General features: G+C 41.1%; 1 protein-coding gene and 1 non-coding gene across 2 annotated transcripts in view; one reads left to right on the forward strand and one right to left on the reverse strand.

Moving 5' to 3' along the window:
• NUP160 (nucleoporin 160) overlaps positions 1-25,624 on the reverse strand; it is a 43,427-nt gene that overhangs the window by 12,011 nt on the left and 5,792 nt on the right. The window contains exons 5-25 of the mRNA XM_061381491.1: positions 23,791-23,869; positions 23,352-23,466; positions 22,512-22,670; positions 15,771-15,848; positions 15,398-15,495; positions 12,919-13,003; positions 11,352-11,420; positions 9,654-9,737; positions 9,181-9,351; positions 8,152-8,251; positions 7,717-7,882; positions 6,925-7,052; positions 6,672-6,832; positions 5,043-5,176; positions 4,103-4,173; positions 3,063-3,222; positions 2,377-2,446; positions 1,691-1,789; positions 839-958; positions 271-366; positions 80-174 (exon numbers count right to left, since the gene is read on the reverse strand). Of these exons, the coding sequence (XP_061237475.1) occupies positions 80-174; positions 271-366; positions 839-958; positions 1,691-1,789; positions 2,377-2,446; positions 3,063-3,222; positions 4,103-4,173; positions 5,043-5,176; positions 6,672-6,832; positions 6,925-7,052; positions 7,717-7,882; positions 8,152-8,251; positions 9,181-9,351; positions 9,654-9,737; positions 11,352-11,420; positions 12,919-13,003; positions 15,398-15,495; positions 15,771-15,848; positions 22,512-22,670; positions 23,352-23,466; positions 23,791-23,869 (2,338 nt within the window). The remainder of the gene's footprint in view (positions 1-79; positions 175-270; positions 367-838; positions 959-1,690; positions 1,790-2,376; positions 2,447-3,062; positions 3,223-4,102; positions 4,174-5,042; positions 5,177-6,671; positions 6,833-6,924; positions 7,053-7,716; positions 7,883-8,151; positions 8,252-9,180; positions 9,352-9,653; positions 9,738-11,351; positions 11,421-12,918; positions 13,004-15,397; positions 15,496-15,770; positions 15,849-22,511; positions 22,671-23,351; positions 23,467-23,790; positions 23,870-25,624) is intronic.
• On the forward strand, positions 7,295-7,367 carry TRNAC-ACA (transfer RNA cysteine (anticodon ACA)). Its single transcript has one exon. It is a non-coding gene; the product is annotated as a tRNA-Cys (tRNA).

Below are 25,624 nucleotides of genomic sequence, written 5' to 3' on the forward strand. Positions count from 1 at the left end.
ATACAAGTGTACATTTTCCTTGTGGATTACACAGGGCTGGTAAAATGCCTCCTCTAACTAAGACTGTGGGTTTGATTACCTGCTGGAATCAGGAATTTGGGTTAAGGCTTCATAGGCTTGGCTATTGTGACCTAAATCCAAATGATGCTTGAAAATGCATGTCCTTAAAGTGGCCTAAGTATCAAATACAGGGGAAAAAAGAACAGAAATTAAAACACCGTACCCATGATAAAGCTCCAGGGTAATAAGCAGAATACAGTTAGTCCTCACCTGACTTTTCCAGTCATCACCTGCTTCAGTTATTGCTGATGTGGCCAACTGAATAACTAGTTCAGGCAAACCTACGACATCCAGCAGACGCAAAACCTAGGGAGAAATATTAGAGCACTTCAAATTGAAATACAATTTACTTTATTTCATGTTTTGGCTTCCCTGGGGATCCAGTGCTTAAGAGTCCACCTGCCAATGCAGAAGACAGATTCGATCCCTGGCCCAGGAAGATCCCACATACAACTAAGCTCATGAGACACAACCATTGAGCCTGCACCCCTACGGCCTGTGCTCTGCAAGAGAAGCCACTGCAGTGACAAGTCTGAGCACCACAAGTAGAGGAGCCAGCGCTCACTGCAGCTGGAGAAAGCCTATGAGCAGCTGCAAAGACCCAGTGGAGTCAAAACTGAAAGACACTGAGTATAGTTCCTCGTGCTATACAGTAGGTCCTTGTCTACCTATTTCATACATAAAGTGTGTATGTTAACCCCAAACTCTCATTTATCTGCCTCCCTGCCCCTATTACATTTTTAACCAGTGTGCTATAAGGACCAAACCATGCCAGAACCTTATCATAATACTGCAGCCGGGGGGTGGACACAATCTCTCCATCCTCGGAACGGATCAAGCGATCTAAGAATTCCTCTTTGCCCACTTCGGATGCTGCCTGGCAGAAACATTCCAGAGCCTGGAGGAATAGAAGGATATAAAATGACTTATAATAGATTGTTCCACTTCCAGATACTATGAGCCAAGAGTTCTTGTACCAAGAAAAGCCAAAAAAAAGAATGAAAATTATTTAAGTAAGTAATTATTAAGTAAGTAAATGACTGCATTTATTGTTTGTTGTATCTAAATTCTCTCTGATGCATTATTTAATATTTTAACTTATCTAACTTTTTAACTTAAATGTTGCTAATTACAAAGTAAACTTTAAGAAGACATTTGATGGATACCTGTGATACAGCAACTATAGCATCATGCTAATTTTTGTAGAATCTGAGTGGGGGGTTTAGTATGAAAGTCTATGGACTTTTATGTCTGCAAGTTTACATAACAGGATGTCAGGGAAAAAATCAGAAATGTAAACTACCATAATGGGAAAAAAAACAGCATAAAAAAACATGCTATAAAAACAATGTATCTGACAAATATTTTAGTCACAAAAATGTATCCCTAAAAGCAGTGCACAGGGGCAGGAGGGTTTTAAAGTGTTCTTCTTCATATTTTCTTGTGTCCTAAATAATCTGTAAAGTACATGAAGCTAAACGGTCCCCACGGGTAGATCATGCCCCTTGCTGGCGCTGCTAGTCTTCTTTAACCTTATCTGGGGGATTCTATGTCTCCAATTCCCTCCCTGAGATGGAAACTGAGTGTCCTCCTTGCTCTAAAGTTTGCTCATCTTTCAGATGCAGTTTACCTTCTGTCCCTCTCCGGTAACCAGGTAACACCGTCCCAGCATAAATCTGCAGGAACCAACGTTGACTTGACACCAGGGATGCAGCAACTGAATATAATCCTTAAAGGCAAAAAAGATGGTTTCTGATTAGAGGGTAAATATCCCTTAAGGAGATATTCATTTCCATGTTCTTCAGAGGGAGAGAAGATAGTGGTCATTCAACACAAAAGCTGTATTTTCAGAAAGCATCTGGAGGTTAAAACCAAATCCTGTTAATCCATTCTTAAACTATTAATAAGTTATTAGACACTCTAAGAAAGCAAACGGGACTCTAATAACACTATCTCATGAAAACAAACACACACTTTCCGTCTTGGCAATCTTCCAACTTTTGGTATTTACTGGCTCAACTGACTAGATTCCAGTGAAGGATTTATATGAAGACAATGATACGTTTTCTTTCTATAAAGAGAACCCAACAGAGAGAATTAACAAAAAAGTACTTTATAAAACACTGTGTTAGGAATGACACTGCCAAGAATGAAGTATAGAAAATCTCTCTGGTGTATGTTTCTGTGTAATCCAGTGTAAATTACTGTGGGTCTTATCAGCCCAATTAAAATGCAGGAAACATTTACAAAGAAAAAAGTTCTAGAAATCTCCTTCTTTACAAGAATAACTGTCCTGAAATGTTCAACGGTACTCACCTGCAATTGTACATACTGACAATTTCCCATCAAACATTCTAGGAAGAGACAACCAGGATTGCTAGGCCACCTAGTCATTGGTTAAGGAGAGTATTTACTGTTTTGGTAAAGCTTAAATATACACACTGGGCACCCAAACTCCACGAAATGGCTTAGTTTTTAAAAAGAAGGTAAAGAAAAGGTGGTACAACACATGTTCTTCCCACGTAACTATATAACTTTAATATTAAACACAGTGGAAAGGTTATAGACTAGGAGCCTAGTCACCTGCATTAGAATGCAACCAACAAAGAACTAGAGCAGGTATCTCACCTCTTGGTGCTCACTTCTAATTTCAGCTAGTATATTGCCCAAGCCTACTATGCCAATGGATACTCAGTACCTAACACAGGGCTTGGAATACAAAACCATTCAATAAATATTTGATAAATGTATGTTTTAAAAGCAATCTAAGTATTAACTGTGTGTGCACCAATAAAATCTGGCTCAACCCCTGAGCAAAAAAACAAATTAAAAAAAAAAAGGGGGGGGGATACCTGAAAATAACTATCATTTCTTATTGGGATGGGGGAGGTAAACATCCAACCTCATTAAAATTTTTCATTATACAGGCAGAATATTCCTGAATCTTAGACTATTTGGATAGAAAAAAAAAACCTTCAATTAGCTTTTAAATGAAAGGATACAAGAGCTGCAATAAATAATTGGTAACTGCAGTGATCATCTCTGGCCAGTTCAATCCAGTTTGGCTTAGAGGTGCCTTTGGTTGAGAGAACAGATGAGATATAATGTGTTTTCTTGCAACTTCTTGGAAGAATAATTCCACAATTGTCTGAGGGCTAGATACTTAAAAATAAAAAGTTTTAACAGTCACCAACTTGTGACAGTAGTATCAATTTTCAATTAAGACAGCCTCCCAATTCATTTCACACCTGTCACAGAGAACATTTATTATTTAAAAACATAAAATGCATCACTGGTATAATCAATGGCAATATAAATAAAAGCAATCTGTAAACTATGAAGCATTACATAAATGCAATAAAAAAGCCACTAAATAAACATGACAGTCATGCCATTCCTCTTGAAGTATTTCCAATAAACATAGTCCTAAGAGTCTAAATTTTATACCAAAACACAAATAAATTCTCCAGAATGGTTCTCAAGCATGAGAGGACTCCTTTTGAATATTTGTTGATGAAGACAAGATTATAAAAGCTATATGAACTTAGTAAATTAAAAAAGTGATCACTGGAGTATCAGTATACAACGGAAGAGCAGTTGTACACGTGTGTATGCGTGTGTGTGTACATACACATATACATGGCTTCCCAGGTGGCTCAGTGGTAGAGAATCTGCCTGCCCACACCAGAGAGATGGATTCAGTCCCTGGGTTGGGAAGATCCCCCGGAGAAGCGAATGACAACCTACTCTCATATTCTTGCCTGGGAAATCCCATGGACAGAGGAGCCTGGGGGTCACAGAGAGTCGGACACGACTGAGAACACACACGTGCGCATATATACAGGCAACACCCTTCATTTAAGTCTGATCTGATACTACTTGTCACAACCAGAGAGGTCTCAGGACAAGCTTGCTCACACCCTCTCTAACTGAAAGCACAGCCGAGGCACCTTTTCTAAAGCAAAGGTGGCAAAAGACCACCTTAATGAACACGAATAAATGCCAAACTTAAAATCAAATGCATACACAGTCCAGTCCTTACCAAACTTATTTGCCGTTAAAGCACCAGAGTCAGTCAGTTCCAGTACTGACAAATGTTGAAGATTAGACTCCCTGTGAGGAAGGGAGAAAAAAACAAAAAAGCTCAATAAATTTTCCTATGACAACATTACTTCAACAAGTTAGCCGATTAAAACACTGTCAATTTCACTAATAAATTACACATGAAAGCTCCACTGAAAGCACAAAAATATCTGGAAAATGACCCATGGTTTAGACTGTTTCCATCATATCACCCAGTGATCCTTCAAGGAAAAGCCAGAGCAGAAATTTCTTAGGCCTCCATGCCCTGAAAAGCCTTCCCTTGCCAGAAAACAAAGTGGCTTATCTAACTGAAATGTCAGTCTTTTAGGTACACATTAAATTTTCTTTCTTACTTTGGTTATAAAGAATCTCAGTCTTCTCTTGATAATTAGCATATTTTCGTGTGTGGCCTAACTTTCTCTGTGACCTCAACTTAAAAAAAAAATTTATTTATTTTTAACTGAAGGATAATTGCTTTCCAATATTGTGCTGGTTTCTGCCACACGTCAACGTGAATCAGCCACAGGTATACAGATGTCCCCTCCCTCCCGCGTCCACTCCATCCGCCCACCCAGGCCATCACAGAGCGCCGGGCGGAGCTCCCCGAGTCATACAGCACGCTGACCTCATCTTCTCTCGCTTTCCACAGGGTTTGTCTTTCCATTATTCATACACACATACAATAACACATATTTATTGCTTTCACTCTTTTTTTTATATTATTTTCATTCTTATAACTTGCCTTTAACCTTTAGAAAATGGGAGTTATCTGAAAGCTCTGAATTTCAAAGGCATGTCATGCTACAGCATAATATTTAATTTGCTTTTCTATCAGACAATGGAAAAGAATCATTAAGCTCACAATTTATTTTTAAAATAAGCAGAACACTGAAACTCACAATGTATCAACTGGAACATCAGTTGCCAAGCATTGACTTCCCCACTTAATGAGGTAATAAGATAAGAGTAGGGGAGCTGTTCGATGCAGTAGGTCTTGCTGGGCTTGAAAGAGCTGGCCAGCTCCCAAGATTACCTATATGTCATGGGTGGGTGGGTGAGACAGGAAATAGCATTTAGTAACGATAACCCTTAGGTTCAGGTGGTGGTAAAATAACAAACACAGTTACACAGGGCATACATAAAAGCAACACACCCATTACATTTTTGGGTAGCAGGCAGCAAAAGGATCTACCCACTTAACAGTACAAAATAATAAAAAACAGCTCACCAGGTCACAGGAGCTGATGGCCAAAAAGAAAACAGTAACAGACTGCTTAACTTGCACCAAATTTGTAGGTTCAGGACTCAAGAAGAGGAACAGGGAAATCTAAGACATTTCTTAATCTTCTGGTTTTGGGTAAAAATAAATACGAGCATTAGAGGAAAGCTCGACAAGAATATCAGTAGCCTTAAAAACGTGTGTCGCTTTGGGACTCTCTGTTGGCCTGGTGGTTAAGACTCCACGCTTCTACTTTAGGGGCATGGGTTCAATCCCTGGTCAGGGAACAGACCCCACAGGTACCTGGATGCAGCCAGATAAATAAATATTAAAATACAACACAGACTCAAAAAACAAAACCACAAAGAGAACTCCATGGTGGTCCAGTGGCTGGGACTTGGGCTTTCACTGCCAAAGCCTGGCTTCAGTCCCTGGTCAAGTAACTAAGATCCCATGAGCTGTGAGGCAGACAGACAGACAACTTTCAGGAAAGGGTCCTGCTTCTCCTTGGTGGTCCTAAACCAATCATCTTCCAGAATGTTTTCTCCTTATCTTTTACCTGAAATTCTGCCATTAGCCATGTACTTGAGTTAATGAATTCTGATTTAAGTATAAACACCCCCAGGAGCTTCAAAGGGCTTTGTTTATTTATATATTAATATGAATTAGTTTAATCAGATTACTTCCTTATCAGGCTCAGATGAGTGACATAAATGGGCCTTCTGACGGTGGGCAGAAAAGTTAACTTTGGAATGTGAAACGTTCAAGGTGGGGAGGAGGGGGAGAGACAAGGACAGCAGTCTGGCAACACAAGTCTGGTGGCTAAAAGGCGAGGATGGGAAGGGAGGTACAGAATGGAGCTGGGAGGACCCCAAAACCAACTCTGCAATTTCAAAACAGCTTAGGGAAAATCCTGCACGGGAGAAATAGATTCTTTTCTTTTTCTTCCTCTCTCCTCCATCCTAAATGGTACTCTGTGATTACATCCAGAGCTGTACTAATACTACATTTTGGGAGAGCGTCCTAGAAAATTATCCCACCATCATATACACAAAGGTTAAGAGTAAAACAACCTGCTTCATATACAATCTTTTTCTTCCCCCCATATACATTCTTAATCTGCAATTTAGGCTCACTCATTCTTAAATCAGCGTGCATTCACAGAGCACCCCCGAAGGGCCAAGCACGTGGGACAGAGCAGTAAACAAAGACACATGTCTCTGTGCTCTTGGAGCTGATGCTCTGCCACGTGCCTGCAGGTCAAGACCAGGTTTCAGATTTGACAAGCTTTCCCTCAAGTAGTACTTACGGCATCTCCTAGCCTCATTAGTAGCTGCTGTAAGATCAAAAGGTCTCGGCAGATGAGGAAGCGCGTGCTGGCAATTTTACACACACTTCTGCACACAATATGCCCTGACGTGCTACTACCATACAGCTGAGAAAGATTCATTCGAATATTCAAAGGCTGAGCTGTAAATTAAAAAATAATAATAATTTAAAAAATTTAACTGTATTACTGTTTTCTCTAAATCAAAAGGTATATGTGTTACTTTGTCATTTACCTGGATTGAATCCCTTTTCCATTTCTACTTCTGTTTCATAATCCATTTCCCGTATTAGAAGTCCGATGGCATGGATTGGGTTCCTAATCTCCTGCAGTTTACTACAAATATCCTCCATCACATTGTCTCTGTAAGGAAGTTAGAAAACCATTACTTCTGAGAATGTACATGATAAACTCTTTACGCCCCTGTAAGGTAAATGCTCTATGAAACAGGAAAACCAGCCATGTAATATAGGAGTGAAGTAATCACTCTGGTATATAAGATACTTTCATGCCATGTAGCAAATTTTCCTTCATTTTTTCCCAGAAATGAGAGACAAAATGTATTAGAGGAAAATATGTTTACATTTTAGAATTTACAGCTCAGTTCCCTGGTGGCTCAGATGGTAAAAGCATCTGCCTACAATGCGGGAGACCCAGGTTCGATCCCTGGGTTGGGAAGATCCTCTGGAGAAGGAAATGGCAACCCACTCCAGTTTTCTTGCCTGGAAAATCCCATGGACAGAGGAGCCTGGCAGGCTACAGTCCATGGGGTCGCAAAGAGTCAGACACGACTGAGCGACTTCACTTCATAGTTAACAGCTAGACTATAATTCATGAGTCTTGTTTCCAGACTTGAATTCATGTGTTAGATTTTCTGTTTAAAAGCTGAAACCAGCTACTTAGAATCATGACAACTCACTTTAAGCCACTACTTTGTACATATCTGAATTACATTCAAACCTGATATTGACACTAAGAATTGCTAAATTTCCATTAGGAAATGGACTTTACCCTAAATTCTCCTTACACATCAATAGTGATCAAATCTTCCAGAATCTGTTCTGCAGCCTTTTCTGGAGACTGTAGGTTGTAACAGCTCATTTCCATCATTACTGACATATCCATAGTTACTGACTCTCCAATCAGCCGGAGGCATTTTATAAGACACATGACATCCCGAGCAACATCCACGTCTGTAAGAGGAAGGTGACATTCACGTCTCAGGTCAATGAAGAGCTGCTAGTTAATATTATACTAAAAGATATTAAGAATACATGACAGGTAGCTATCTGAAGTCTTGGAGATGCTTAGGCCTCTTCAGTTTTTTTTTTTTAAATGTACAACGAGGTACACTGACCAGGAAAGGTCACAGTGGCCGTCGATGTTTTTTGTATCTGTTTGAATGAAAGCATAGGGCTTAAGGAGAAAGAAGCCTGGATGTGGACATAATAATCACTCTTACCATCAGATATGGTTGTCTCATCCTCTGTCAGAAGATTCTCATCAGGGAGGAGATACAAATGATCCACTAATGAGGAAGGCACAAGGAAAGACAGGTACCCCTGAAAATATAAAAAATATATTATTTTTTTCAGTGTTTAAAGGTATAGAATAGTTGAGACCTGAATCTTATCATGAGGAGACCCCAGACAAATCCAAACTGAAGGACACTCTACCAAATAACAGGTGTAACCTTCAAAGAGGATCAACGTCAGGACTTCCTTAAGAATCTGCCTTGCAATGCAGGGCACAAGGGCTTGATTCCTGGCCGGGGAACTAAGTCCCACATGGCCCGGAGCAACTAAGCCTTCTCACCACAACTAGGGAGTACGCACGCGGCAACGGAGACCCCACAGGACGCACCTAAGACCAGATGCAGCCAAATAAATAAGTAGTTTAAAAAGTTAGTGTCATGAAAGACAGAGAAAGGCTGACAACAGTTGGAGATTAAGTAAAGAAACATGACAACTCAATATATGCAAGACCTTGAATTGGATCCTAGATCAAGGAAGAAAAATTCTAGGCACAACTAGTAAAATCTGAATATAAACCAATATCAAACTGCCTGATCTTTAAATTGTGCTGCAGTTATGAAAGAATGCTGCTGTGCTTAGGTACACGCTAAAATGTGTCAGGACCAAGGGGCATGATATTTACAACTAACTCTCAAGTGGCTCAAGAGGAAAAGCAAATGAAAGTTAATAAATGGTGAATCTGGGTGAAGGGGATTTAGAAGTGCTTTGTGCTATTCTCATAACTTTCAAATTAGGAATCACTTCAATGTAACAGGTGAACAAGATGCAGAAAAGTGTAAATAGTGCAGAAGACTATTTAAACACAAATTAACCATAATTCTGAGGTTGCCCTCCCCCCCTCAAGAGAAAACCCACCAAAGTCCTAAAAGCTAACTCCAGTATACAACAGACACTGCACTCTGAAAGACCCACTGAACAGCCCACAGGAGTTCTTCCGTGTGTTTCTGCTCTCTTACTTTCTTCAACAGGCACACCATGCTTGTGTGTGGATTCAAATGCAGGGCAAGAGGATGGGAAAGGGCTTCCTGATACTGAAGACAGCAGGCATAGAACTTGCACCAGAATTCCTGCTGTAAACTTCGGAACTCCTCCTGGGAGAATTCATACTCGGTTACACTTCCTTGGAGCTGGCAAAGACAAAAAAAAGAAAAAAGAAACTCTTGATACCATTTGGGATATTTTCTTCCACCAAACATAAATGTTTAATATCATTTTATTAAACTATAGGGAAGTGAATATTCCTTAAACTATAGGAAAGTATATATGCCATAGCCTCCGTAAATATGTATCTAATTCTTTAATTAAAAGGTCTAGAATTTTATATTTCTTAGCAACAAGGTCCAATGAACAATTTGAACAATTTCTTGGTACCAATCTGCCCCACAGTGAGATGAAAGAAATTGTCTTTCTTTCTTTAATCAAACCTCACCTCACTTTCAACAGCTAAAGTAACTTCTTTCTTTAGTTCCATCCAGGAAAGATCTAAATTCCTCTCAGTTCCTCGACAGAAAATCTGAAAAGAGACACAAAGAGACACTTTAGAGTGCCACATAATACTAAAAACTAAATGAAAAATACTCCAGAAGACGCTGAGGCAATATATAACAATACAATAGACGCTGGACATGCCTGAAATAACACATTTACTCTTAACATTGTGCAAATAATTTCTAATTGTGAGATCACAGCAAGTTGAAATAGTTTATATAGTCCAGGATAAACTATAAAAACTCATGAGCCTGCAAGAATTATAATAGGGTACATTTGGGTCATTACAAAAAACAAAAGGAAACATAACATCTACTGTTCAGCTGGAAGGAAGATGATGCCAAATATATACATCCTGACAGGCACAAAGGTGAGCGAGAGTAGTGCTGGAGGTAGGTCACTCTACTGGGAAAGACTCTCCTAAAGTAAAGCTTGTGATCGGTGCCTTACTAATTATTCAGGATCTCAGTCTGCAAGAGACACCATGAGAAATCGTACACTGATTACCATTAACAGGAAGTGCTGATGAGATGAAAGAAATAATGCCTTAGAAGTAAGTGATTGTGTCATCCTGGAGTTTTATTAGAAAAAAGAAAACACAGAACAGCCAGATATTCAAGAATGTACCCAGAAGAAAAGTCAAGGATCTGGAAACCACATCACCTGGGAGCAAGTTAAGGGACTGGGTGTACTGAGCCTGGAGAAAGATAACACGGAAAATGCTTAAAATACTTGACGAGCTGCTTTATAGAAAAGAGCCATGTTCTGTGAAGTTCACAAAGAAAGATGCCACCTAAATGATGCAGGATTAAATCTGATCTAATACCAGGATGGACTTTTCTTTGGCTGTACCACGTGGCTTGTGGGATTTTAGTTCCCCAAACAGGGACTGAACCTGGGCCCCCAGAGTGAAGGTGTCGAGTCCTAACCACAGGACTGCCAGGGAATACCCTGGGATAAACTTTCAGATGGCACAGTTCTGAATGATAAGTCACACAGGAGGAGCTGAGATACTTGTCACTGGAGGCAGAGACAATTAGAAGCTGACTAGCTATCTGTCAGAGAAGCCTCAGAAGGTATTTCTGCTTTGTGTGGGAGGTCAAATCAGGAGATTCTAAGGGATTTTTTAATTCTATGAGTGATTATTTCAAATTCATGAAGCTAAGTGGCAATTTAATGAAGTCTAAGTGACTTGCATCTCTTATACCCTATAACTTTGAAGCTTAGATTTTTTTTTTTTAAGAGTTTTCTTAAACCCGAACCAAGTCAGACCTTTGCTGTACTAACAAAAGGGTAAAAAACTGTACCAGCAAACCTATCCAAGAAAACATTTAAAATTTCTTTCTAGTATAGAGAGTATATACAGTGTAGTAGGTATGTTTTTACAACGGTACAAGTTTCTTCTTTACTATCAGTGGGAAAGTGCCCTCAATCCTCTCTCCACACTGGGACTCTTGGTATTCTTACGGAAAGAACAGTAAAAAAAATTACAACAGTATTTATAAACGCCTGTATGTACGATCGCAAAACTATGTTGGGGTTAGTACGTGCAAAACAACAAAAATTAACAGTAATCATTAACTACATAATGATCGCAATAGGAGAGTCTTAGATCAACACGAAATATTTTTTCACTGACCTGTAAAGCTTTACATAAAGCTGCATTAATGAATCGCCCTGGTGTAAAAAGACTCTGCAAATACATCTCCTGTTAGAACATGGAAGCAAGAATTAGCATCATTCTAAAAAAGATAAAATTTGGAAAAATTTGAATGAGGAATCCAACACATTAAAACCAAAGTCTGCATTTCTACTATGTGAATGTAGAAATTCTGCCCTCTGCACAGAGCAGAGGGGCGGAGCAGTCATATATTTTCACACTGAGCGAAGCCTCTAGCATTCTGAACCAACTGGATGTACTACACTGAGAATGCTGTGTTCCTTCGGAGCACTTCAGTGGGTCAGCTTGTCAAACGCCAATCTTAAAAGGGAAGAGTTCTTATCTAGGTTATTAGTCATAAACACCAGTAAGAGAACAATTAAACTAAGCTGGTTTCTACACCATCCACAAAAGGCCTCATTTATGGTTCACATATAAAAAGGAAAGGAACCAATAAGAACAGGCATTATATACATAAAAAACAAACAAGCGAAACTGCAATAAGCTCTAACAAGTGGGGACATGAAGTAGGGAGAACAAAATGGAAAGTCTCATATTGTCTAATTATTTTGATCAAATTTTATAAACCAGATTTGCCAATAAGCAGCAAATTTGGTTGACCTTCATTCAAATTTCCTTCCTTCCACTGAGGTTCTGAGGGACATTTATAAAATGACCAAAATGGAGAAAAACAAGAACTTTTAAAAATCAGCATGTGATTTTGACTTCTAGATCAAAGTTAAATGCCAATAAACTCTTTGGATTAAAAATAGAGCAATATTCAATTTCAGATACTCAAAATGGGTTTCCCAATCTTACAAAGAGTTAATGTCTCAGACCCAGAGCCCATAATCTTTAAGTTCATTTTAACAGTAAAGAATCAAGTTTTTTCGTTTACCTTGAGGATGTCCCTGAAAAACAGGGAGCCTGGCCTGTTTTGTTCTCTACTGCATTGCCTTTTAAAGTTGTGTTCTTCATAGCATATACCTCTATCAGAATTTATTTTGTTTCTAGTTTTTATGCATCTATTCACACGGTTAGTATAGTGGACACCCATGGTCTGTGCCTGCCCAGAATCCATTTCCCTTTCTTTTACTAACAAACCCCTTATCTTTCTCTGAAGAATCACTCCTCCTACACCCACACCCAACTGAACTTCACCCTCCACAATAAGAAGGTCCAGGCTGGACATGTTTCTCATGCCAAGCCAGAATATTCTATTCCTTCTGATCAGAATGACCATGCCAGGCCAGGGTCAACTCCATGACCTAGAACAGAAGCGCTCTGCCCAACAATAAACCCAAAAAGGAGGGAAGCAGAATAGAGACAAAGGAGAGATGAAGCCCTAAAGGCATTATTCCAGCCATGGCTGAAACCAGGTAACTCTGAACTTCTCAGCAGCACAAGCCAGTATGTTCAGCTTAAGGCAGTTTGAGGTGGGTTTCTTTCATCTGCAGCTTAAAGAGTTCTGCTAATACAACTGGTTCTTCTCAAACTGATGATCAGGGTAAATCATCTCCTTATATAAAACTTCAGTGTTGCTTACTCTGGGGTCTTGATCATCTCTGATGACGATTTCTTCCTCTGGCAGAGGCTGCATAAAAACTGGACTCCACTGACCTGCAACATTACTAGAGAGAGAAAAAAGTCCATCAGTCTACGTAAAGATGATGAATAAAAATGAAGCTTACGCGGTTAGCAGTATGTGGGCAGGAAGGGTCCCGCTGCTGAGCTCTGCAACTACTGCTTGATCAATTCTATTTTTTTCTGGCTGCAGCAGGCAACATGTGTAATTTCCCTGACCAGGGATGAACCCACGCACCCTGCAATGACAGCATGAAATCTTAACCACTGGACCACCAGGAAGTCCTAGATCAATTCTATTTAAAATAGTTTCCAAAAAGAGAAACATATTCATAGCAGAGTCTGGATTATAGAGGTGTTCTTACTTCTCTTAATAGGCATCTTCCTGAATTAAAACTCTAAACACAAATCTACAAATAATAGCTAACTTTCATTCTACACTTAGCATATGCTACACCTTCTGCAGGGGTAATTCTGGATATACCTCATGTATGTGCTTAGTCGCTCAGTCGTGTCCAACTCTTTGTGACCCCATGAACTGTAGCCTGCCAGGCTCCTCTGTCCATGGGGATTCTTCAGGCCAGGATACTGGAGAGGGTAGCCTTTCCCTTCTCCAGGGGATCTTCCCAACCCAGGGATTGAACCCAGGTCTCTGGCATTGCAGGTGGATTCTTTACCATCTGAGCCACCAGGGATGTCCAAGAATACTGGAGTGGGTAGCCTATCCCTTCCCCAGGGGACGTTCCCAACTCAGGTCAAACTGGGGTCTCCTGCATTGAAGGCGAATTCTTTATCAGCTGAGCTACCAGGGAATCCCACACTTCATTTATACCTTATGATAATTCTTGGAAGGATACACTGCCCTCATTTTAAGATGTCGAAAGTGAGGTTTAGGGTATCTCACAGCTAGTAAGTTGGAGAACCAGATTTCAAACTCACCCGACACTGGATTCTTTGCTTTCTTAACCCACTCTGCCTGAATGCCATCTATGAGGAGTACGCTCTATTTTCTGAGGTGTGGTTCAGGGTCAACCTGGGGGCAACCACTCCTAGAATCCTTATCTAGAATATGGGTTTCAGGAGGGACCCCTCGGGTACAATTACTTTATAGTTGACTCTTGAACAACATGGGGGATTTACAGGTGCTGACCCCCAAAAACCCAGGTATAGCTTATTCAAGCAACTGTAGATCCAACAGTAAGTACTATGAAAAAAATCGATGTATTGAGTGGACCCCACAGTTCAAAATCCATGCTGTTCAAGGGTCAACTGTAGTTCCAGGAGCATCAAAATAGGATCCAGGGAATCCTTCAGATGCTTCAGGAATTACACAAGTGTCTGACTCAAAACTGGTTCTTAAATGTGTTTTGTAACTGTTAAAAATCTTAAAATGAATATCATGTAAATAAAAATAACAGATATACCAAACATATCTAATATTAGAGATTATCAACATGTTAAATTGTGTTATAATTTTATATTCATAAAATACTGGTTTTGTTATATATACTGGAGTTCATTATCTTCAGAGGGGGAAAAAAAAGGGTTTCCTGTTTAAAAAACAAAGTTTGAGAAGCACTGTTGTAGAATCTACTTTTTATCTTAGGGTGAGGACACTGAGACTTCAAAGGCGCTGCAGTGACTCTTGGAAGTTGTAGGTATCAGAAACGGCCTTTGCTTAAAAACAAAGGAAATGTGCAGATTACAAGTATTGGGGACTTTTCTCGCTCCCCAGCCTTCCTGGAGGCTGCCCTTGGCTGGGGGCATCCTGCCTGTAAGGCAGGAAGACCACGAACATGAAAAAGTCGCTGGAGTTGCTCAACTCTAGGCTCCAACCCGTCATGAAAAGTGGAAAGTAGGTGCTGGGGTACGAGCAAACGCTGAAAACGATCAGACAAGGCAAAGCGAAACTGGCCATCCTTGCCAAGCACCCAGCCTCGGGGAAATGTGAAGTACAGTATTAGGCCATATTAGCTCGAACAGGCCTCCATCGCTATACGAGTATTAACACGGAACTGGCAGAGCACGTGGAAAATACGAGAACTTGTACACTGGCTGTCACGGGTGCAGGGGAATGGGTTGTGCCAGAACAGGGTGGTAAAAAGTCAATCATGTACGACTTTTAATAAAACCACCCAGAGCTTGTTTGAAAAACAAACAAAAAAAGAAGTATTTTGGATATGTGCTGTCTCTCCCAATAAATATGGTATATATGCATATTTTTTTGTGTCATTCCAACTCTAAGAATCCTTTTTTTGTCCTAAAACCGTTAAGGTAAGAATGCAAAATGAAACAGAAGGTATGTCAGAAAACAGGCAAACCCAGGGTTGAATCCTTTAAATGCACACATTTGACTTTTGTCCTACACAAGGAGCTCCCTTCTTTTCTGAGTGTGACTCTGCCTGGGGCAAGGCAGGAGGACAGAGGAGAGGGACCCCTACTGTTCAAAGTTGATGTATTTCACAGCTGTCTGGTTCTCAGCGTCGTGCCACAGGGCCCAGATATCCGTGGAGGTTAAGGCAAAGTCAATCAGTGTCTCCTGGAAAGAAATGTAGGGAGGAAACAAACAAAAAGAGGTTAAAATAAGACCGAAAAGGTACTACTTTATGGTGAGTTACACTTATAAGCAGGAGACGTAAAAACATGAAAACTGAAGATGGTGCCGTGTGAACCGGGTGAAACCCAAATCAAATTTCGTTTGGACGAAGTTTCATTAAATATTCCACTTTAAGATTATAATCCCATCACAACAGGTAAGTTAGCCAGTACTTCTTTCCTGTACTTGTGTGATATGCAAAGCATGATTCAACCTACCTGAGAAGTGAACAGTGAGGAGATGTGATCTAGGCTATAGCGGTTATTCTCGGCGCTCACCAACTGGAAAACGCAGAACTGATAAAAAACAAGTTGCTAAGTTAATACTTGAAATAACCAAGATGCCATTTTTCTAAGCAAGCAAGACTTATTAGCATTCAAAAACTTATTTTTAAAAAATATGTGTGATAAAATATAAGTAGCACTTCTTAACTATTTTTAACTGTGCAGCTTAGTAGTATTAAGTACATTTATACTTGTGCAACCAATCTCCAAAACTTTTTTTTGTTTTTCAAAACAGAAACCCTGTATTTGTTAAATCCCCCATTCCCCCCCACCCCTCCCACTGCCCAGCTCTGGGCAACCAGCATCCTATCTATCTCTAGGATCTCGACTCCTCGACATAATGGTACCTGTCTTTTAGGGTCTGTGTTTTCACTTAGGACAATATCCTCAAGGTTTACCCACGCTGCAGCATGTGTCAATTTCTTTCCTCTTAAAGTTGAATCATATTCCGTTTTATGTAAACACCACATCTTGTTCATCCACTCAGTCATCGATGGAGACTTAGGTTGCTTCCATTTTATGGCTATTGGGAATATTGTTGCTAATAATGTGGGTGTACAAATATCAAGACCCTACTTTGAATTCTTTTGGGTATATATCCAGAAGAGGAATTGCTTGATCATACGGAAATTGAAGAGTTGCCAAGCTGTACCCCATAGTGGCTGTAGCATTTTACATCCCCACCGGTAATGCAAAAGGGTTCCAATGTCTCCACATCCTCCTAACACTTGATATTTACTATTTCCCCCTGCCATGGTAGCTATCCTTGGGTATGAAGTGGAATCTACGGTCAGAAACCTATTTTTAATGCTTTTACCAAAAATAATTTAAAACATACACATGATAAAAATCAACTCAAGTCAATCCTCACTACAAACAAAAACCTACAAAATAATTCATGTTTCATATTTAACTCTACTGCCAAAACAAAAAAGATGTCAAACTCAAAAATAATATTTAATGAACATTATTTTAAATAATTTTTTTACAAAGAAAATATACGATAAACTAATAAGAGCCATGAAGATTCTATCCTGGTAACATAAGCAACTGTTCACAAGAAGCTTTAAAAAAAATACAGTGATTCCCTTTGAGAGAAAAATAGACTGGTACGAAGCATGAGAAAAATATGTAGTGGTCACATTCATTCCCGCCTCCAGCTACATTTCACAAGCTACATATCCCAAAGCACTACTGAGACATGAATCAACTTAGTAGGTCTCATCCAGCATTTAAGAGAAAAAAAAAGATTAAGAGTTTATCGGCTGATCACCCATGGTGAACACTTTCATGAAAACCGTTTTCTGTTACATGTCTATTGCCACATAAGGGTGTCCAGATGGCAACGTAAACTATTTGTTGTATCTTCCAGCCAAAAAGTTGGAAGGATGCTGGTCTAGTGCAGCGCTTCTCAAACCACCTGTGGTAAAGGAACGCTTTTTTTTTTCTTTCATTTTTTAACCTGCTCCAGACTAATATTCTTTTTTTTGGCGGGGGAGGGGGGGGGGTGTGCTCCACTGGGTGGCATGTGGGAATCCTAATCCCCCGAGCGGGGAGTGAACCTGCACGCTCCGCAGGGGAACCGTGGCGTCTTAAATCGCTGGGCCGCTACAGAGTCCCTCAGAAAGACACTTTCATGACATACAGAAACCATGAATGTCTGTGGCAACGTCAAATCACTTATGCTTCTGTTCTCTCAGTTTCTATATTTATTTTACTGCAAACTAGTAACAGTTTGTGGCCCAGGACCATTCCACAGACCACATCACAGGTCTAAGGCACTTCTGTTTGAGATTTTCATTAGTGTCCTAGATGGAAACTATTATTGTTATTATGTAGTGGCTAAGTCCTGTCTGACTCTTTTTCGACCCCATGGACTATAATCCACCAGGCTCCTCTGTCCATGGCATTTCCCAGGCAAGAATACTGGAGTGGGTTGCCATTTTTTCCTCCAGGGGATCTTCCAAACCCAAGGATCAAACCCATGTCTCCTACATTGCAGGTGGATTCTTAACCATTGAGCCCAAGGAAGCCCAGATGGAAATACATATGGCATAATATAACACCGAGGACATGATGCTGAGAATGATTAAATTAATGCACTTAACAGAATTAGTGTCCAAAGAACCAAAAGAAAACCAAGAAGAAACAAATGAAACTACCAGGAATGGATGTAAACTACCACAGAGATTAAAAAGACCAAACAGGGCTTCCTTGGTGGTCCAGTGGTTAAGAATCTGCTTTGCAATGCAAGGGACACTGGTTCGATCCCTGGTCCAGGAAGATCCTAGAGGCCTCCGATCAACGGCGACTGTGCTCCACGACAAGAGACGCCATCGCCACAAGAAGCCCACGCATCCGAACCAAGAACGGCCCCAACTCACCCCAGCTAAAAGAAAGCTGTTGTGCAGCAACAAAGACCCACCGCAACCAACAAATAAGTCTGTAAAAAACAACACCAAACTTCAAATGTGCAGGTTAGGGAGAAAAAAACATTCTGAAGAGCAGTTTTTGTTTAGAAAAAGAAAAAAAAAAAAGACCTCAACTTCATTATACTCTGAACAGGCACACCAGCATTACATGGCTGCTAAAAATGAAGTGTATCTGATTTTAGGCTTCATTAATAGAACCTTAATGCTTAAACCAAAGGCGGTAGTAGCTCTGCTCACTTTGACCCTAACCCTAGAACAACACATCCAATCTCGTGTGATCTTTAGAGCAGAGAGTCTCAAAATGTGGTCCACAGACACCTGGAGGTCCCCGAGACTAATCTCAGGGGGTCAGTGAGGTCAAAACTCTTCACAGTAATTCTACATCATTTGCCCTTTTCATCGTGTTAATATTTGCACTGATTATGCAAAAAAGCAACAGTGGGTGACATTACTGATCTCCCAATGTCACAGTGGCACCAACCTGAATACTCTTTCATGATAAAAATTCAACAAGCTAGGAATAGACAGGAACTTCCTCAACACAAAAAATACACAGCTAACATCATACTCAGTGGTGAAACACCCGAAGCTTTCTCTCTTAAACTGGGAATAAGACAAGGCTGTCAACTCTTGTCACTTCTATCCAACACTATACTGGAGGATCTGTTCAAGGAAATTAAGACAAAAAAAGAAAAGGCACATAAATTGGAAAGGAAGTAATAAAACTATCTTTATTTGCAGATGTTGCCGTCCTATAAATAGGAAGTCCCAAGGATTCCACTATAACACTACTAGAACTAAAAAGAGTTCAGTATATATAAAATCAATATAAAAAAGTGAATTATATTTCTATAAACCTGCAATGAGGAACCTGAAATGAAGATAACTTCACTTACAATAGTATCAAAAGAAATAAAATACATAGGAATAAGTTGATTAAAAAACCCCTACAAAACCTGTATCATGAAAACTATAAAACATTAAATGGAAAAGCATCCCATGTTGATGAAGCAGAAACCTTAATACTGCTAAGATGGCGATGCTTTTCAGTATGATCTAGAGTTAACAAATCGCTATCAGAGTCTGCAAAGTAGCAATGAACATACATGTCGGTCTCTGGCTCCTGACACGGAGCTCCTAAAACACCTGCAATCTTCTGAGTGTTGACAGAGGTGCTAGGAGCATCTTTTGTTATAGTAGCTGGTCTTTGACCCTGGTTCCTGGCACAGACTCCTAAATCCCTGTGCATTTCCTGAGTGACAGGAACACCTTTTGCTCCAAGAGCTGACTCCTGGATAGCTTCAGGATGGCAACTGGTCACCAGAAAGAGGAAGCCTGAATAGAATCTTGCAACTTTCAGCCCAGACCCCTATTTTCTAGAAAGGGAAGAAAGGCCACTGGCTTAATAATCCATCATGCCTATGTGATGAAGCCTCCTTAAAACCCCCTATCCCTATGGGATGTGGGGAGCGCCCAGGCTGGGGAACACATCCATGTGCCGGGACGGTGGTGCGCCTCAATGCCTCGAGACCCTTCTGGACCTTGCCCTACCTACGTCTTCAGCATTTATTGTATAATAAAGCAGTAACTGCGAGTGTTGCCCTGAGTTCTGTGGGCCATTCTAACAAATTTCTGAGCCCAGGGAGAGGGTGGCATGAATCAAGAACTCAAGGACTAATGACTTCTCTTGTGGTCCAGTGGTTGAGACTCTGAGCTTCCAATGCAGGAGGCATGGGTTTGATCCCTGGTCAAGGAACTAAGATTCTGCTCGTGAGGCAGCTTGGCCAAAAAGGTAAAAAATGAAACAAAAAAAGAACCCAAGGGGCTAAGAAGAGTCTCCGTATCAGGCAGCAGCCTGGCTTCGGGCAATGAGCATGAGCAGGGAGAGGGGGCGTCCACCTATGTGGAAGGCCTGGGGCAGGGTGGAAACTCACATAGGGCGAGGAGGGTTCACACAGAGAGACAGCCCACGCTGGAGACTAGAGCCCAAGGAGGCGAGGAGGGCGTCCACTGCACGGGGGTGGACCAGTGCAGTGTCAGTGCCGAGGGGGTGCGGAGGGCATCCACATGAAAGGGCACCCTGGAGAGGGATCGCTCTTGTTTAGTCGCTCAGTCGTGCCTGACTCATGGACTGCAGCACGCTGGGCTTCTCTGTCCTTCACTGTCTCCTGGAGTTTGCTGATGGTCTGGGACCCCAGAGCCCAACGGTAGTGAGGAGGGGACCCAGACAGATCAGCACCCAGCATGGGGAATCAGAGCTCCAGTGGAGGGAGGACGACAAACCCGACCTCGCTGGGATGCCACTAGGATTAAATGGATGGTATGTGTGGTGTGTGAGTCCAGAGGAAGCACACAGTCCAAGCATTTGCTGTTAATGTACATAAAGGGCCCGGCACTGTGCCAAACACAATATCCAACAATCTATTTATCTGGCTGTGCCATAGGGCTTAGTTCTTGCTCTCTGCCATAAGGGTGGTGTCATCTGCACATCTGAGGTTACTGATATTTCTCCCAGCAATCCTGATTCCAGCTTGGGCTTCATCCAGCCCAGTGTTTCTCATGATGTACTCTGCATATAAGTTAAATAAGCAGGGTGACAATATACAGCCTTGACGTACTCCTTTCCCGATTTGGTTCATTTGGACCAGTTCCAAATGAAACTGTTGTTCCATGTCCAGTTCTAACTGTTGTTTCTTGACCTGCATACAGATCTCTTAGGAGGCAGGTAAGGTGGTCTGGTATTCCCATCTTTTAAAGAATTTTCCACAGTCTGTTGTGATCCACACAGTCAAAGGCTTCAGTATAGTCAATAAAGCAGAAGTAGACGTTTTTTTGGAACTCTCTTGCTTTTTCTATGAACCAATGGATGCTGGCAATTTGATCTCTGGTTCCTCTGCCTTTTTTAAAACCAGCCTGAACATCTGGAATTTCATGGTTCATGTACTGCTGAAGCCTGGCTTGGAGAATTTTCAGCATTACTTTACTAGCGTGTGAGATGAATGCAATTGTGTGGTAGTTTGAGCATTCTTTGGCATTGCCTTTCTTAGGGATTGGAACCAAAACCGACTTTTTCCAGTCCTATGGCCACTGCTGAGTTTTCCAAATTTGCTGGCATATTGAGTGCAGCACTTTCACATCGTCATCTTTTATGATTTGAAATAGCTCAGCTATTTCAACACCTCCACTAGCTTTGTTTATAGTGATGCTTCCTAAGGCCCATTTGACTTTGCATTCCAGGATGTCTGGCTCTAGGGAGTGATCACACCCTTGTGATTATCTGGGTCATGAAGATCTTTTTTGTACAGTTCTTCTGTGTATTCTTGCCAGCTTTTCTTAATATCTTCTGCTTCTGTTAGGTCCATACAGTTTCTGTCCATTAATGTGCCCATGTTTGCATGAAATGCTCCCTTGGTATGTCTAATCTTCCTGAAGAGATCTCTCATCTTCCCTATTCTATCGTTTTCCTCTATTTCTTTGCATTGATCACTGAAGAAAGCTTTCTTATATCTCTCCTTGCTATTCTTTGGAACTCTGCATTCAAATGGTTGTATCTTTCCTTTTCTCCTTTGCCTTTAGCTTCTCTTCTCTTCTCAGCTATTTGTAAGGCCTTCTCAGATGACCATTATACCACTGTATTGTATCCTGAATACCTCATCGGCATGTAACAGTTAATGTTTGAATAATGAGCAAAATTATTTCGCAAAATTAACTTCTACTGCACTACTTAACAACACCTACATCCCGTTCACAACTCCATTTTCTTCACTCAGACTTTCAAACTAGCTCTTTCTTGTTTGGTTTTGGTTAACCTTTGCTTCCATGGACTTCCCTTGTGGCTCAGCTGGTAGAGAATCCGCCTGCCATGTGGGAGACCTGAGTTAGTTCCCTGTGTTGGGAAGATCCCTGGAGAAGGGAAAGGCTATCCACTCTAGTATTCTGGCCTAGAGACTTCCATGGACTGTACAGTCCACGGGGTTGCAAAGAGTCAGACACGACTGAGCGCCTTTCACTTCACTTTCCTTCCACGTTCCTCTAAACTCTCTACTTCCTTTCATCCTGAATTTTCCTTTAAAATCTTTCAATTCACATAGTAGCACAAAAAGTGGAAACATTTTTTTGTGTGGAAACAATGCAAGATACATCTAGAGGCTGATGTGAAGAGCTGAAGAGACTCGAGTCTGCAGCTACTGCTCCACGCCAGTACACATAGAATAACTCCATACGTGTCTTATCTGTCTCATACCTGTCCTCGCTTTGGTGCATGCAGGTATACCCCCAGGTAGAGTCCCATGGAAGGGGAATAAGCAAGTCGCAATTTGTGTCCAGTCCCAGCAGTGAGCCGGAGATCTTTATTTACGGGGACAAACTCCAGCATGTCAGCCACCATCAGGCACATTTGGTCCTGTCAAGAAAAGATTTAGTAAGTGGTATTAAAGAACATTCAAGATAGAAAAAAAACTCCTTCCCTTTTTAAAGAATGCATATCCATCACATCTAGCACCGTATGTAATTTATCTGCTGAAGGGCCCTACAGGTTTTTTTTTTTTTTTTAAAGGGTTGAGATGAAAACATTTCTTTGGTCTGATAGATAAAATCAGTAGCTGTTTCATATTCAAAGGTTGAACACTATTTTACCAACTTGCATTTTATTTTTTAAAGTTTTTATCTTAAAAAAAAGGTTTTGGCCACACTGTGTGGCATGTGGGACCCTAGTTCCCCAACCCCTGCACTGGGATCAAACACGCACCCCCTGCACTGGGAGCACAGAATCTTAAACACTGGACCACCGGCAGAAGCCTCTCAACTTGCATTTCAAAACCACATCTGTCCTGAACTGAAGAGTATACTTGGTATCACTTCAACGTTTCTGTAGGACTTAATTTTCCAAAATAAAAATACAAAAATTTAGGGGAGAAGTGTATGGAAAATAAAATTAAATGAAACTGTCTGAATCTGGAAATGGCCCATCATTTCCAAAGTAAGAGATCTGATCATCTTTACGAGAGGAAACAAGACTTATTTCAATTTCTCTACAATTCGCAATCCTATTTTAACTTACAGTAACTATCAGTGTAGCATTTACCTTGTAAGACCACATTCGTAGTTTATGATCTTGACAGAGAGCAAAGATGAAGGCATTGTGCTCGACACAATGCACAGCAAGGCTCAGGGGACGATCTGAAGGCCCCTGGTCACCTCTGAAAACGGAAGGCTGAGCATTAGCGTTTTACTGGTGCCAATTACCCGATCCTTAGAGTTTGCAATTTAAGAGACTAAATAAAATTTTAAATGTACAATCTTAACGGAAGGAGCAAAAGTTTCCAGGCTGGGCTGTGGCAGCACACTTTCTATCTGGCTTATGTCCGGTTACTATAGACAGAATGCAGTGTTGTGTAGACCCTTCTTCTTTTCAGCATAACGTTTATTTGTCTTGGAGTCAGACTGGAAGCATTAATTGCCGCTGACCAGGGCAAAAGCTCACACTCTTGGGCCCTCTGATTCACCGGCTAGAGACCACTCACCTGATAGCTGTGGGCATCCAGCCTATGAGCAGGCGCTGCATCACTGAGCTTTGTTTCAGCTCCACGACTGACACCACCCCTGCAAGATGGAAAACAGGCCAGTGATACCAAGGCACCCCGTGACCATACCTGGCGAAACCCAAAGACAAGAGCATGCAACCGTGAACAAGGAATTTATAATGGGTGAGCTTTCTATACCAAGGAAGTCTTAGGGTGTACCTTTTCCATAGATCTCTCCTAACTAAAATATTCTGAATCATTACTGGATCAATAGCAACAGCAGTTTTATATTCCAAGGGGAAATTTTTGCCATTCATAAATGGGAACCCATGTTGCTGCTCAGAAGCAGCACTTCATTCTTTCCAAAAGCAACAATCGGTAACTTTCCTGCGCTATGCACAATTCTAAATGCGAGAGATACAGCAGAAAATACAAGTGAAAACAGTCTTGTCCTCCTGGAACTTAACATTCCATTGACAGGAAGGGAGAAGCAGACAGTTAACAAAGTAAACAGAATGCCATAAGCGGAGAAAAAGAAAACACAGAAAGGGTACAGTGAATGGGGGGAGGGGTGGTGTGCGTTATGATTTTAAAAAGTGGTCAGATCACCCACTGAGAAAGGACCTAAAGGAGTTGAGAGAATGAGCCACAATGGTAGCTGGGGATAGACTATTCCTACCAAAGCCTTGGAATCAAGATTGCCGGGAGAAATATCAGCAACATCAGATATGCAGATGACACCACCCTTATGGCAGAAAGTGAAGAAGAGCCTCTTGATAAAGGTGAAAGAAGATAGTGAAAAAGCTGGCTTAAAATTCAACATTCAAAATACTAAGATCATGGCATCTGGTCCCACCACTTCATGGCAAACAGATGGGGAAACAATGGAAACAGCGACAGACTTTATTTTCTTGGGCTCCAGAATCACTGAGGTCAGTGACTAAAGCCATGAAGTTAAAAGACGTTTACTCCTTGGAAGAAAAGCTATGATCAACCTAGACAGCGTATTAAAAAGCAGAGACATTACTGTGCTGACAAAGATCTGTATAGTCAGAGCTATAGTTCTTCCAGTAGTCATGCATGGATTTGCGAATGGAACATAAAGAAGGCAGAGCACTGAGGAATTTATGCTTTTTAACTGTGTTGGAGAAGACTCTTGAGAGCCCCTTGGATGATCACAGGAGATCAAACCAGTCAATCCTAAAGGAAATCAATCCTGAATATTCATCAGAAGGACTGATGCTGAAACTGAAGCTCCAATCCTTTGGCCACCAGATGTGAAGAGCCGACTCACTGGAAAACCACCACCCTGATGCTGGGAAAGATTGAAGGCAGAAGGGAACAACAGAGGACGAGATGGTTGGACGGCATCACTGACTCAACGGAAATGAGTGTGAGCAAGCACTGGAAGATGGTGAAGGACTGGGAAGCCTGGTGCGATGCAGTCCATTGGGTTGCAGAGTCAGACACAACTGAGCGACTGAACACCACCAAAGCCCTTAGGCAGATGCACCTGGTATGTTCAAGGAACTGCCAGAAGACATGTGGCTGGTTTGGAGAAGGAGGGGAGAAAGAATGAGAAGATGCAGTTAGAGAGGCAGCGGGGCGTTGCCATAGGACGCTGGGTTTATTGGAGTGAGATGAACAGCCCTGACCCGAGGGCTTCGAGCAGTGGAATGGCATGACTCAACGTAGGTTTTAAATGTCTTGGTCTGCCTGAGAAGTTTCTGCAGAGGGCTAAGGACAGATCTGGGAAGATAATTAGGAAGCAAATGCAATAGTTCAGGTAAGAGAAGGTGGTAACCTGGAGCATGGTAGCAGCACTGAGCTTCCT

The sequence above is a fragment of the Bos javanicus genome, chromosome 15, assembly GCF_032452875.1.
Source record: "Bos javanicus breed banteng chromosome 15, ARS-OSU_banteng_1.0, whole genome shotgun sequence".
NCBI lineage: Eukaryota > Metazoa > Chordata > Mammalia > Artiodactyla > Bovidae > Bos > Bos javanicus.